Source organism: Chelonoidis abingdonii, chromosome 8 (assembly GCF_003597395.2).
Source record: "Chelonoidis abingdonii isolate Lonesome George chromosome 8, CheloAbing_2.0, whole genome shotgun sequence".
In the NCBI taxonomy this organism is placed as follows: Eukaryota; Metazoa; Chordata; order Testudines; family Testudinidae; genus Chelonoidis; species Chelonoidis abingdonii.
In genome coordinates this window covers 1,020,119-1,034,971 of record NC_133776.1, presented here as the reverse complement: position 1 = coordinate 1,034,971, position 14,853 = coordinate 1,020,119, and the positions used below count along the sequence as shown (strand labels likewise).

Below are 14,853 nucleotides of genomic sequence, written 5' to 3'. Positions count from 1 at the left end.
AGACAGTAGGAACTGTTACCTGGGTGGGAACAGCGTTACGCTGAGTGCACCAGCAAGAGAAACACTTCCACTTGGCCAGATATGTCAACTTTGTGGAAGGTTTCCTACTACCCAGGAAAACATGTTGTACCGAGGCAGAGCAACGTAACTCGGACTGGCTTAACCACACAGCAACCATGCTGTGAGGTGAAGAGACTGTAGGTCTGGGTGGTGAAGTCTGCCATAGCCCGAGTTAGAGTTATGAGATCCGGGCAGAGTGGTAGGAGAATTGAGTTGGCCACCAACAGGTCGAACAACATGGTATACCAGTGTTGCCTCGGCCACGCTGGAGCAATCATGATCAAGTGGGCCCTGTCTCTGCAGAGCTTGAGCAGGACTCTGTGGACCAGCAGGAACGGTGGAAAGGCGTAGAGTAGATGGTTTGTCCATGGTATCAGGAATGCATCTGAGACGGAGCCCGGCGAGCGCCCCTGGAAGGAGCAGAACACGTGGCACTTCCGATTCTCGCGAAAGGTGAAGAGGTCTATGTGGGGAAAGCCCCACTTCTGGAAAACAAAATGGATGAAATCTGGATGAATCGACCACTCGTGAGACAGGAAGGATCTGCTGAGGTGATCCGCCAGGGTGTTCTGAACTCCTGGGGGAAAGGACGCTACCAGATCGATCGAGTGGGCTATGCAAAAGTACCAGAGCTGAATGGCTTCCTGACAAAGGAGGGAGGAGCGTGCTCCGCCCTGCTTGTTTATGTAAAACATGGCCGTTGTGTTGTCCGTGAACACTGACACACCATGGCCTTGGAGACACTCTCCAAACACCTGGCACGCGAGACAAACTGCCCTCAGCTCCCACACATTAATGTGTAAGGTTAGTTCTTGAACAGACCAAAGGCTTTGAGTGCGGAGACCCTTGAGATGGGCACCCCAACCCAGAGATGACGTGTCCGTGGTTAGGGTCATTGAAGGTTGAGGTGGGTGGAATGGCATCCCTGCACAGATCAGGGTGGGAGTCAGCCACCAGTCCAGGGAGCCTAGGATGCTCGTGGGAATCGTGAGGATCGTGTCCAGGCTGTCTCAGCCCAGCCAGTATACGGAGGTGAGCCAAGTCTCAAGTGGACGGAGCGTAGTCTGGCGTGTTTGGTCACGAAGGTGCAGGCAGCCAGGTGGCCTAGGAGGCTGAGACAAATGTGAGCTGAGGTTGTCGGGAAGTTTTGGAGGCCTTGAATAATTGTTACCATTGCCTGAAACCGAGGCTATGGTAGGCAGGCTCTGGAGAAACTGGCGTCCAGGACTGCCCCAATGAAGTCTATTCTCTGTGTGGGAACCAGAGTGGACTTCTCTATATTGGTCATCAGGCCTAGTCGCCTGAAGAGATCTTTGACGATGCCCACATGACGGCTCACTTGTGTCTCAGAGGTCCCTCGAATGAGCCAATCGTTGAGATACGGGAAGACGTGCAGTCGACAACGGAGGGAGGTGGCGACTACAGCCATGCATTTTGTGAATACTCATGGGGCCACAGAAAGACCGAATGGAAGGACTGTAAATTGAAAATGTTGATGGCTGACCACAAAATGGAGGTACCATCTGTGTGGTGGGTAAATTGCGATGTGGAAATACGCGTTCTTCATATTGATGGCGGCATACCAGTCTCCAGGATCCAATGACGGGATAATGGTCCCCAGCGATACCATGCGGAACTTCAACTTTATCATGAACTTGTTGAGTCCTCGCAGGTCTAGGATCGGTCTTAGACCTCCCTTTGCCTTGGGGATTAGGAAGTAGCAGGAATAAAACCCCTTGCCCCTCAAGTCTTTCGGTACCTCCTCTATAGCTCCCATGGCGAGGAGTGTCCGTATCTCTTGTAAGAGGAATTGCTTGTAAGAGGGGACACTGAAGAGGGACGAGGCGGGGGCGAAACAAACTGAAGGTGGTACCCCAATTCCATCGTGCGTAGGACCCAATGATCCGATGTTAGCTGGGACCACACAGAGAGGAAATGGGAGAGGCGGTTGTAGATGGGTGGAAAAGGAGCTGGGAAACAACTAGTGCGCCATCCTTGGGCATCTCTTCAAAAGTTTGGTTTGGGTCCCACAGGTGGTTTGGGGGGCCCTGATTTTGACCCCTTGGGGCCCAGACTGCCTTCTGCGATTCCCCCAGCCGCGCCTTCTGCCAAAGTCCTGTCGCAGCCTAGGCGGGGGGTAAGCGCGATGAGGCTGAGGAGAGAAAAACCCGCGCTGGGTCCCTGGGGTGTGCATTCCCAGCGAGCGCACAATTACCCTGTTGTCCGTTAGGTTTTGCAGCCTAGGGTCAGTCTTTTCAGAAAACAGCCTTTGGCCTTCAAAGGCCAAATCTTGTAGAATTTGCTATAACTCAGGTGGAAGGCCTGACACCTGAAGCCATGATGTTCTCCTCATGGCCACTGCTGAAGCCAGAGTCCTGGCTGCGGAGTCGGCAGTGTCCAGTGAGGCTTGGAGAGAGGTTCTCGCCACCTTCTTTCTGTCCTCCAAGAGGGCTGCAAACTCCTGGCGGGAGTCTTGGGGAACTAGTTCAGTGAATTTCCCCATCACCGCCCAGGTGTTGTAGTTGCAGTGACTGAGTAGGGCTTGCTGGTTTGCCACCTTAAGTTGGAGGCCTCCAGCAGAGTATACTTTGTGGCTCAATAAGTCCAGGCGCCTAGCCTCCCTGGACTTTGGAGCAGGTGCTTGCTGGCCATGGTGCTCCCTTTCGTTAACCAACTGTACAACTAGGGAGCAGGGTGCACGTACAGATACTCGTACCCTTTAGAGGGTACCATGTACTTCCGCTCTACTTCCCTAGCTGTGGACAGGATGGAGGCTGGGGATTGCCAGATGGTGTTGGCATTCACCTGAATAGTACCAATATAAGGTAGGGCCACTCTTACATAGTATGAATATAAGGTAGAGTGTCAGCTGATAAAATGTCCACAGCTGGATCCTCTATTTCTGGGACCTCCTCCACCTGAAGATTCATGTTCTGAGCCACCCATCTCAGAAGGTCCTGATGAGCCCTCAGGTCAATTGGGGGAGGGCCGGAGGAGAATGTCCCCACCACCGCCTCATCTGGAGAGGAGGAAAAGGAGAGGCCAGGGACAAGAGGGTCCTGCGGGGGCTCTTGTTCTTGGGCGGTGTCAGGCTCAGGTGGGGCCTGGGTGTCTGCCGGTGGAACGGACATCCGTACCCGCAGGAGGGGGTCACTTACGGTCGCCTCTGTTACCGGTGTTCCGATGGCATGGATCGTGGTGCATCCGGGGGAGCACCTTGGGCTTGGTGGCATGCCCAAGGTGTCCAGAATGACCACTGATGGGGGCCTTGCTCATGGCCTTGGCTCTCCTGGAACATGCGGCTGGGCAAGTCCGAATCACAGTCCTGTGCACAGGAAGCGCTGCCAGCATCAGATGATACCGAAGTATGTCTTGATGGCCAAGGAGGTGCTGAGAAATCCTGAGGAGGAGCCACGTCTCTAGCTGGTCTTTCTCAGGATGGCACCGGAGAGCAGTACCGGGAGCTGTAACGGTACCATGAAAGAGACCAGGACCTACAACTGTAACGGTGCAGGGAGGTCAACCGGAATCTCAAAGCTCTTCGCCTGGAATGGCTGCGAGATGCGCGGTACTGAGAGCACTGGGTAGGCGAACGGGATGCTGAGCGGTGCCGCAAGTGCGACTGGTACTGCGATGGAGAGCTGTGCCGGGATTGCGAGCAGCGTCGGAACCGGGATCGGCGATGGGACCAAGAACGCCAGTAGGACTGAGATCTTGATCAGTGCCTCTCAGCGGTGCCGACAGAGGGCGGCCTCAGCAGGGCAGGCTTGCCAATAGACTAATGACCCGCACCGGTGGTGCCAGGGGTTGAGGCAGTGCGGCCTCCGTCATTGCAATTAAATCCCTTGCCGTGGAAAAGGTTTCCGGGGTAGACGGGATAGTGAGCTCAACCACAGCATGAGCCAGGGAGCTTTCAGACACTGGACTTGACAGCCCTTGCAGGACTGGAATCAACGGTGCCGAAGCTAGCAGTGCCACGGCAGGTGTCGGTGCCAGGCGATCCGACTTAGGTGGGTCCTCCAACTGTGGTGCAGACGGCACCGAAGCAGCGGGAGCCTTATAATGCTTCCTGACCCGTGGGGACAGGGAACGGTGCCGAGTCAACATCGGTGTCGGCGACGGTCGGTGCCAGGGGGCCTTTGCGGTATTGGGGCGATCCAGGGCCGAAAGTGCGCTTCTCCCTGATGTAGACTGTTCAGTGCTCGATGCCGAGGGCGTTGGATTAAGAACTGCCTCCATCAGGAGCTGTTTGAGACGAAAGTCCCGCTCCTTCTTCATCCTCAGCTTAAAGGCCTTACAGATCCGGCACTCGTCTGGGAGATGGGATTTCCCGAGGCACTTAAGGCAGGAGTTGTGGGGATCTCCCATTGGCATCGGCTTTTGGCAGGCCGAGCATGGTTTGAATCCCAGTGACCCGGGCATGAGCCCTGGTACCAGGTGGGGGAAAGGGGCTAATCCTCGATCCCCTCGCAACGATATACACTAACTATATATACAAACGACTGAAACTAACTAAAACTGTAAAACGGGAACTATATACACAACTATTAGTAAAGAACTATGAGTAGGCTAGGGAAGTGATGATCAGCTAAGCCGCGCCTCACTGTTCCAATGACCGACGGGTGGTAGGAAGGAACTGAGGGGCCGTTGGGTCGGCAGGGGTATATATCTAGCGCCATAACAGCGCCACTCCAGGGGACGACCCAGCCGACCCACCGAGTGTTGCTAATGTAAAAATCTTCTGACGAATGTGCACGTGGCGCGCGCGCACCTAATTGGAATCGATATGCGCAAGCACTCGAAGAATATACAGAAACTTGCTATTAAGCTAACTTAGTAGAAACAGATGTCAAAGGAACCACGTAGTGTCAATACAATGCATAAACAAACAGTAATGCGAAGTTTTAAATAGAGAGGTAAGATTGCTCTGAATATGCCAATAAACAAAACAAAACACCACCACACATGCACTAGCTGGAAGCAGAGTTTGTGTATTCAACGCAGAAAATGGTTGTTGAGCAGATGGCACAAACTAGGATTTGTGCTATGATAGTGAGTCCACGCAGTGATGCTTTGTACACACATGAGAACTGCATGTGGCTATCCTGCAACTCCACTGCACAGGAGCTAGTCTTGCAACAGTTGCAGACTGGCCCTCTGACCAAAGTGCATAACAGAGCTTTCAAGCTGTAAGTCTAGTTGGGAATAACAAGGAAAGAGAGGTCAGACAGCTCTTCAGCATGGCATGAATATGGACACTTGTGACAAATTAAAGGAAAAAAGAAAGACTGGATGCAAGAGATTCCAGATGCCTTGGTGCAACCACACTAGTGACATGGTTATGCTGCTACAGATCCACCAGCCTGACCTAAGGGAACTGCACTGGGATGCACAGATTCCAAGGCCAGAAAGGAGCACTACAATCATCTAGTCTGACAACCTGCACAATTCCCCGAGCAGACTAGAGTGAACAAAAGGCCTGTGTGGGAAGTCCAGAGAAGAGAGGTGCATGACAGGAAGAAGCAGCCTTGACGTACACCTTGAGGAAGATTTAAGGGGCTGAACATCAAGACTCAGAGACGATACTTGGACACAGCCCTTCAGCTCTGACCTATGGAACAAAGAATAGCTACGAAGATGCTCACCAGTGCTTCTGGGCCTATCAGGCCAGCTCTGCTCTGAAGCACCACTTTCCAACCCAGAGAGCTAACCATGGTTCCAGGGCTCCTTCCCTGAGGCTCAGTGCACCATACTGGTGTTAACTTATGGAATGCATTGGGGAGGCTTGCTGCAAAACAGCATTCACTCCAGGATCTGACTGCAAGAGGCGATCCTACATGCCAATCCAGTACAGGCACTGGAGGCTATGACCTGTACCTGGGTGACACTGCTCAACCGCTGGGGTCATTCTCCAAGTGTAACAAACCAATGATCAGAACTGAAATGATCTAAAAAAGCCCCAACAAATAAGACGCATCACAGACACACAGCACATCGAAGTCTCATCGCACTGGCTGAGCCTGGCCTCACTCTAGCAGTCAGGCTTGTAAATAAAAGAAAACTAAGCACTCCTCATTCTTTTTGCTGATACAGACTAATACGGCTACCACTCTGAAACCTGTCACCATGCAAGGCACTGCATTTAGCCATATGAAGTGGAAATCCATCAACTTCATGATTTCAACAATTTCCATCCCACCATAAATGTGTTAGTCTCTAAGGCGCCACAAGTACTCCTCCTCCTTTTAAAGATAGGTCTACACTTGCAGAGTTTTTGCGCTGTAAGCTTCACAGGTGATAGGGAACCGGTGAAAGTGAAGCACTGGCCTGTGTACTCACTTAATTCCTCAGGCATCAGAGTATTCACATGCGCAGCACTTCCATCCTATGAGAGCAGCGCACTGAGGACAGCTGTCCCACAGTGCAGCTCTCTCTATTTTGAGAACTGGTCTTGTGGGAATGGGGGTGGGTGATCACGGGGCATCCTGGGTCCCTGCACAGCCTCCTCTCCCCAAACACTGATCAGCTCCAGGAGCTCAGCATTGCTCCAAGCAGGGGATCATTTGCTCCATGGAGCAGGCATTGTCATCTGGCCAGATAAGTGAGCACTTGCCAAGAACACAGGAAGGGGACTTTCAAAGTTCCCAGGGCTTTACAGGGGGAGGGGCAGATGTTTGTTTACCAGGCATCAGAGCAGCAGAGCTGCTGGCCAGAGTGGTCACCTAGGCATTGTGGGATATCCTGCGGAGGATAAAAGCTCTGTAAACAGGAAGAACGTGTCTTCACTTGCACATCACCGCAAAAGCATCATCGCTAAGAGCTGTACGGCTCTCGTGGAGGTAGTTCTCTTTTTACAGTGAAACTTCCGAGTTTCACCACAAAAAGTCATTGGCAAGTATAGACGCTCCCACAGTTTTTGCGCAAAAAGTGTAGACATGCCCTCAGTCAGCAATTAACTGACAAAAGAATTACAGAGAAAGCAACCAAGTCATCTGAGATCAGCAAGCAAAGGGCAAGTCAGCATCAAGCGCTGAAGGCAGCTTCCAGTTCCATCCAGGGGCTGGGGAGGGGATGGCATGGCAAAGCAGTGGCTGGCTGCTGTATCGTTCACCATCGCAGCAAGGGGTAGCCCATCTTCAGACACATGGACACTGAGAAATCTGAGCTGTCTGAATATCAGACACACAGATCCATCAGGCGGGAAACAACTATGACTGGTATCTTTGGTGATCAAGTGAACAAAAGTAAGAGTAGCATTCACATTGCCAAAATGATGCCTGATATGTTTCAGCAACGCAGGCATCACGAGAAGATTTCTAAGGCTGTGTCTACACTGCACGCCTTACAGCAGCACGACTGTGCCGCTAAAGCCTTGCACAGTAAGACATGCAGTGTAGCCACTCTTTGTCGGCAGGAGAACAAAATAAAACTACTCCCAGTGAGGGGCGGAGGCTTGGCAGCGGGAGATGCGTTCCTGCCAACAGAGCGCTGTCCACACCAGCACTTTTCATCGGTAAAACTTTTGTTAGTCAGGGATGTGTTTTTCCTCACACCTCTGACAGACAGGTTTTACCGATGAAAGTGCAGTGTAGACACAACCTGAATCTGCTCCCTTCTGGTGCAAAGGGTTTACTGACAGCCCTAGATCCCAGCCAGAATTGCTGCAAAATGCTATAGGACTGTGCTAAAAAAGATGGCCTGGAACCCGGGATTGCCCCACTCCCCATTTCAGCAGGGGAACCTTTGATCAGCCCAGACTGACAAGAACAAGCATCCTCTGGGCTCCAGGTGAACAGCAGCAGGAAGAGGTAACTTGGATGTTCTGTAATACCACCACCCCCACCCCGCCCCACTCCCAAACACACACAGCCCAGAGCAGATATGGAAATTGTACGGGGAGCTGAAGGGGCAGAAGAAGAGGAAAAGGCTTCTCTGCCTCCAGGTGTCATCTATTCAGCATACTCTTGGGGGCTAGGGGAGGGAGGAGAGCTGAATGGTTCTTGCCCTTCCCCTCCAACCATACAGCAGCCTTCCTGCCACAGCTGCTGCCCTGGTCTCTCTGCCCTACAGGTATATTGTGACATGTGTTTCCAGACTGAAGCACATCTGACCAGATCATCACTTTCTGGGATTAGGAAGTGACTCTTCCCTCAGGGCAACATGCCCATTTAGCCAATCAGGAGGGTGGCGCAGCACCTGGAGCTACAAGGGTGAATTTACCCTGGCAACACTGAAGGGCTGCGGCAGCGCGTTAGGGTGCCTTGTGTGGTCACAGCGCAGCGTTGGGAGAAAAACCTCTCTAAAAACCCACCTCAACAAGGGGCGAGGCTCCCAACACTGGGGCGCTGTCTACACTGGTGCTTTACAGCACTGCAACTTGCTGCTTCCAGGGGGGTGTTTTTTCACACCCTCAGCAAGAAAGGTGCAGCGCTGTTAATTGCCTGTGTAGACGAGTCCTAACAGACTAGGGAGATGCACAGAGAGAGCTGATGAATCAGCTGCCTGCGTGGGAGTCAAGGACAGGTGAGAGCTGCCAAGGATCAGGGCTGTCGGATGGTCCCAGAAGGAAGCTCAAGGCAAAGAGAGCAGCAATGGAGGTTTTCTAGTCTGTCCCCGAAGCCAGAGAGCCAGGGCTTGAAAGCAGGGGAGAGGCTCATTGGCTAATGGCTCCATGCTGGAGAGTTGGACCCAGGGGAACCGTGAGAGGGCTACGGAGAGTGACAGATGCTGCCAGGTACTTGCTGAGAAGAGCTGAGTTGCACTCCAAATGGAAGTGTGGACTGGGGCCTGGTGAAGGGCACCAGGGCCGCACCAGAGGGCTGAGACCTCGTGAGGGGCGCTGGAGCTGTGTGTTGCATGAACAGTTTGGACAATGCTGGGGAAATTCTGGCATATGGAACATTTTCTTATGATTTATGCACATGGGTCTTCTGCAAGGGCAGTTTGTCCTCAGAAAGACTCTCTAGACTATTTCTATAGAGTCTGCAGGGGGAAAATCAGGCAAGCGTGCTCATCATGGTGCAGCAGAGCGCTTCAGGCACCGACCACCCAATGACAGTACCGAAAACCTTTCCGTTTTCACTAGCTGGGCTAATGGAGGTATCTTGGGGAAATAAGAGCAACTTTTAAAGGAACTCCCAACTCTGATTGTTTCATTGCTCTGCTTTTGGACTCCAACAAAAACTGTACAGTCATTGAGTTCCCATTGTTTCTGAGTAAGTCAGACTTCCATCTACATGGATGCAAAATATATTCAACCATTTATTGATGTTCCCCTGGACACCTATTTGCAATTTTTATGAATGGTGGTTAACTAGAGATGTAAGTCTTTAATGCCAGAAACCTTCCTTCAAAGAACAGTCAAAACAGCACTGCTGTAAATGCTGTAAAAAGAAATTCCAGTTTGGTATTATCTGAGACAGAAAAACATCTTCCAGTTGGATTCAGAAGAATTCAGCTACCTTCCTGCTACCACACTTGAGAGGCAGAATGGATAGACAGGGAAAATGGGTGAAAGACGATACTGCTGCTCACTCACAGGAATTACTAGCTATATTAAAATGGCACTTGGAACAGGAAGGGGAAAATCTTAGTAATAGACCAGTATTTACTGGGACCAGCAAGTCTCAGTCTGCTTTTTGCTAGCATGTTTTTAATCAGAAAAAGAAATCATTTAAGTCTCATCTTTAAGTGCAAGATCAAACGGACCTGGCTCATACAAACTGTTTGTGGGGATGGTGGCAGCAAGGTGCTCTCTACTGTCATCAGCACTGTGCTGGGTCCCACTGTCATTGCTTCTTCCTGTTTTTAGGAAAAAAATGTATTAGAATTCATGCTCCCAAGGTACCCACCTCTCACAGACAACATGAAACTAAAGCAAGCTCTTACACTTAGTCTTGAATTCACTACCAGTTATTTTTAAGGGAACAGTGGTAACTAGTCAATATTTCTAACGTATTCAAAGAAACAATCTGAAACTGCACTTTTGATCCAGACAGTGGTTCAAGCTGCAATCATTTAATAAAAAGGAAAGAGGTCAGGATAAGTGAAAAGCTTAAATAATTTCATGGAAACATGAAGCAATGCAATAGCTTGGAGACAATGGACTACAGATAGAGAGATGGCCACACCACAAAACGGACCACGAGTGCAGATGCTGAACCCACCATGAGAGTAGTACTTACTACTACGCAGTTTTGAAGAGGTATCAAAGTAGGAGAAGAGTGAATCTAGCTCATCAGGACAGAACAGAGACTCCCGCCTCACCTCGTCGCTACTTACAGCAACCGCTGGGGACATGCAAGTTAGCAAAGCACAAAGCAGGCAGCAAGGAGGGGAAAGGGCAGGAAGAAGTTATTGGGAAAGTTTAGGAGGATAAAAATAGGGAGGAAAGACTGGTTAGTACATTTCTGAATTTAAGATGCTCCTTCCCTTTAAAATCAAACACACTCCAGGGCAAGTATTACTTTTCCCCTGAGTCTCTGAAAAAGACTGAAGAACTGAGACCCATTTCTGGCTTTTATTTATTGAATTGCCATCTCAGTAAAGAGAATACCACCAGTAACACATTTTAAAAGAACATGCTAATAGATACAAGGCTAGAGGGCTGTAAGTACCTGTGGGAGAAGCTGTGACTTGTTCACCTGTCAAAGGTGATTTTTCAGGGATGTTGTGCATATTTTCCTCCTGACTTTGAGGTTGAACTTTTGTTCCATGCTCAGGAAGAGATACTGATACAGGCTGTCTCTCCACAAATTTTCTTTCCACGTATTTTGCTCTGATATAATCCTCTCTCTCCTGCCTGGCATAGACAAATATCAGTGAAGTTATATTAACATTACTGAACACAATAAGTGGTGCATATATTCAGATGAAAGCCATTATCCAAGTATTGCAGTTCAGCCTCTGAGTTATTTGCATGTAAAATAATTTTTTTAAGAAAGCTGAAGATAATATTTTCCAGCTCTCTGAAATGCAAAATTCTTGAGCAGATTTAAAGTTCGCTCTGGAAGTAAGCCTGCATCCATTTCAGCCCAAGAAAAGAGTTTGAGAATGCTGAGTGAATGAACAAAAAGTTGTAAGAAACCCAAATTCAGTATTTACAATAGCTAGCTAACACTCCCATGATAGTGTGTCATACTTTAGAAACAGCTGCGTACTGTATCTTTATACATGTAGCAGCAGCCTAATAAAATACCGTCCATTTAGATTTTTACGTAAATATTAATGTTATGCCTGGGAAAGTTAAGAGATAAGGACTGGACATGTGAGTGATGCATGATGGTTGGTGAAAAGTAGGCAGCAGCAGCATAATCTACACTGAAATGCTCTCTTCCCTGACCTCAGGGTGCCATCACCAGGTACATACCGCATTTGTGGCCGAGACAAACAGGTAATTTTATTTTTCAGCCATCTTTCAGGAACAAACTAAGGAAGAGCAATCAAGTACAGGAATAAATGAAAGGGTTGATGAAACCACCATCACTGGAGTTACTGAAGAATAGATAAAACACTAGTGGGAATGATGTCAAGCATCCTGCAGCAGTGGTTTTCTAGCGTCCATGCACCACGAGTGATCTGCAAAGTGTGGAGGTCCAGAGCATGAACTGTGTAAGAACAAGCAGCAGGAAACTGGAATTTGGGTATGGAAGTGTTCTACAAAGAGCTCTCTTATAAAGTGGCCCACAGAATGAAAGATTGAAGACCTATTATATATGATTGGGGACAGCTTTTCCCGTGCTTCATGGTGAGGAATGAGAGGAGACAGAGTGGCAGGATCAGAAATACCTACTTGATGGTTTTTGAGAAGAAGCTAGAGTGAATGTGTGGTGGAGAATAAAAAAAAAAAAAGACAGAAAGGAAGTACAGTATGGGGCAAGGAACAAAGCAGCACTGATGAAAGAGGATGAAATTTTCCACGAGACTTCCACTAGTGGTACTTTGTAGAGTGAGAGTGGGGAAAGATCTAGGGCTGGCATTGGTTTTGGCAGCTAAAATGGTGGATGCCAGGAATCAAGAAGCCACATCTAGGTAAGGTGGAGCTGAAGGCCAGAGCCATGGAGTCAGGAGAGGAGGGAGCTCTGAGAAAGCAAGAGCAGCAGAGAATAGTCACCATGCCTGAAGGAGCAGAGTGGGGGAAGGGGACCAGCACTGAATGGTTGCAATGAGAGAGGGAACCCTGACGCCTCAGTAAGGAGCAGTGTTTTGTGAGGTGGTGGTCAGTCATGGAGTGGCAGAGATAATTGGTAGGGGTGTATTTCATAGCTGCAGGCAAGGAAGTGAGTAGCCCTGGAGTCAGACTGTCATTAGCATAAAAGTTGAAGTCCCTCAGCTTAAGGGCTGGGGACTGAGAAAAGGGGAAAACTAGGAAATCAGCATCAGTGCAGGAGAAGGATGGCCAATGACGGCCTCCTGGAGGAGTAAGGCAAGGATTTGGACAGGGCAGAAAAATAAAGAAAAGCTGAAAGGGTCAACAGAAGGTAACAGTGTCCTTGGCAGTGGGGGCACCAGAGGGATCTGTGCAAACTGCATCCTAGGGACCAGTCACATGTTCACAACGGCAGGAGGAGAGGGTATGAGATACAGTAGCTTTGCTGGAGACAGTGTGAGAGCTTGTAATAGCCTCCAACTCAGATTTGAACCTTAGCGTTCATAAACTGAGAAGCTACCATGAAACCTCCAAGTTTAAATTACCAGCTTGGATCTGATCTCGCTGCCACCAATCAGGATTCAGGGCTCCTGATCGCCCCAAACCTATCCCTGGGGGACCCCCAAGACCCAGAACCCCTGGGTCTCCCTATCTCATCCCCAGCTTCCCACCTCCTTGGGTTAGCCTGAGCGATGCTGTACTAAACTCCTTGATTGCAAACCATCAAGGGCAATTTACCTCCCCCTGAGGCTATGCATTCAAACCTGGTCAAGCTAAGACAAAGAGATTTTCTCCCTCCCTTCGGACCGTAACTTTAACCAGAGAAACCAAAAACCTCAACCAGGTTTTAAAAAGAAAACTTTATATAAAAAGAGAGAAATTACATAGAATATCAACTCTGCATTCAAGAATCAATACAGGGCTATTGCTTATAAGGAATTAGGAATAAACAGTCTGATTCAAAAAATAGCCAATTTAAACCAGTCCAGCAAAGTACACACATGCAAATACAACTACAATATAAACCTATTGCTTTTCCTTTTGTACTTACAACTTGGTAACAGCAGGGTAGAAAGAAGCTTGGAGATAGAAAGAAAAGTTGTTCTCTCATAGCCGAAAGAAACCAAAAGACACAGAATAAAGCCAGACCCCTCCAGAGGTTCCCTCCCTTGCTTTTAAAAATCCGGTTTCCTGATTGGTCCTCTGGTCAGGTGTTTGGTTCCCTTTGCAGGTAAAAGAAACATTAACCCTTAGCTATCTATTTATGACAGAGCTCCAGAAGGAAATGAACAAGGGAAGGAATGCTGGAAGGGAGCAGCTGGCTGGAGATAACTAGGGTGACCAGATGTCCCAATAAAATCAGGACTGTCCCAATATTTAACCCTTGTCCCGCGTCCCTATCAATGTACAATCAGGACACCATTTGTCCTGATATTAAGGTAAGGAGGCGCGCGGGAGGGAGGTGCTGACCTTATGAGTGCTCCGGGGCTGGAGTACCCACAGGGAAAAATTGCAGCCAAGTTCCCCTCTCCTTGCCTCCTTCTCCCCCCCTCCCTCCAGCGCACTGCGTCCCCCATTTTCCCCCCCCACCAGCACTTCCTGCCACCTAACAGCTGTTTGGCAGCACTTAGTGCTTTCCAGGAGGGAGGGGGGAGGACCAGGGATGTAGCAAGCTCGGGGAGGAGGTGGAGAAGAGGCAGAGCAGGGGTGAGGGCTTGGGGGAAGGGAGTAGAATGGGGGCAGAGCAAGGGCAGATTCTTGGGTGGGAAGAGGCGGGGGTGGGTGAGTGCCCAGCTGGCAGAGGAGAAGTCAGTGCCATAGGGGTGAGCGACAGGTGGGGAGGGCGAAGAAGCAAGCAAGCGGTGGGTGGGGGCAGTGAGGAGGGACGCAGCAAGCCAGCAGGGGACCAGGGGATGAGGAAGGGCGCACGCTGGGGGTGGGGGGGTAGGGAGATACCTGGGGTGGAGCCTGGGAGAAGTGGGGATGGACTGTGGGCGGGGCTGACTTCACCCCAATGTGTCCTGATATTTTGGTGTTGTGATCAGGTCACCCTAGATATAACAGCTATGCCAGGAGAGCTAGGGTCATAACAAATGCTGTCAGCAGCAAAGAGATGGTGGCAGAGAAGGAGCCGAGGGAGAAATTAATGAACAGGAGAACTAGTGGGAGATGAAGATAAGGTGGAGGAGGCCAAAGTAAGGCTTTGTCTTCACTAGTACTTTCATCGGCAAAACTTTTGTTGGCGAGAGGTGTGAAAAAAATGCACTCCTGACCGACATAACTTTCACCGACAAAAGCACCGGTGTGGACAGTGCTACAGCGCTGTGACATGCTCTCTCCCTGACATAGCTAACGCAGCTCGGTGGGGGTGGTATACTTATGCCAGTGGAAGAGCTCTCTCCTACCAGCATAGAACAGCTACACGAGAGACCTCACAGTGGCGCAGCTGCAGTGATACAGCTGTGGCTCTGTAAGGTCTGTAGTGTGGACACAGCCTAAGGCTGAAGGAGAAAGAATGACAGGATTGGGGGAGCAGGGAGAGGCGAGAGGGAAGAGACTGGAGAAAGGGTGAAGGGAGCTAAGCAGAAGGCCAAAAGGGAGGACCTAGTGGAGTGCTGATGAGAACACAAAAGCTTTAGCCTCCA

General features: G+C 49.9%; 1 protein-coding gene across 2 annotated transcripts in view; it reads right to left on the bottom strand.

Moving 5' to 3' along the window:
• The window catches only part of ACAP2 (ArfGAP with coiled-coil, ankyrin repeat and PH domains 2), a 129,448-nt gene that overhangs the window by 21,557 nt on the left and 93,038 nt on the right, over window positions 1–14,853 (bottom strand). For both annotated transcript variants that reach the window (XM_032787523.2, XM_032787522.2), the window contains 2 exons: window positions 10,677–10,861; window positions 9,769–9,861 (listed from right to left, as the gene is read on the bottom strand). In XM_032787523.2, coding sequence (XP_032643414.1) covers window positions 9,769–9,861; window positions 10,677–10,861 — 278 coding nt within the window. The remainder of the gene's footprint in view (window positions 1–9,768; window positions 9,862–10,676; window positions 10,862–14,853) is intronic.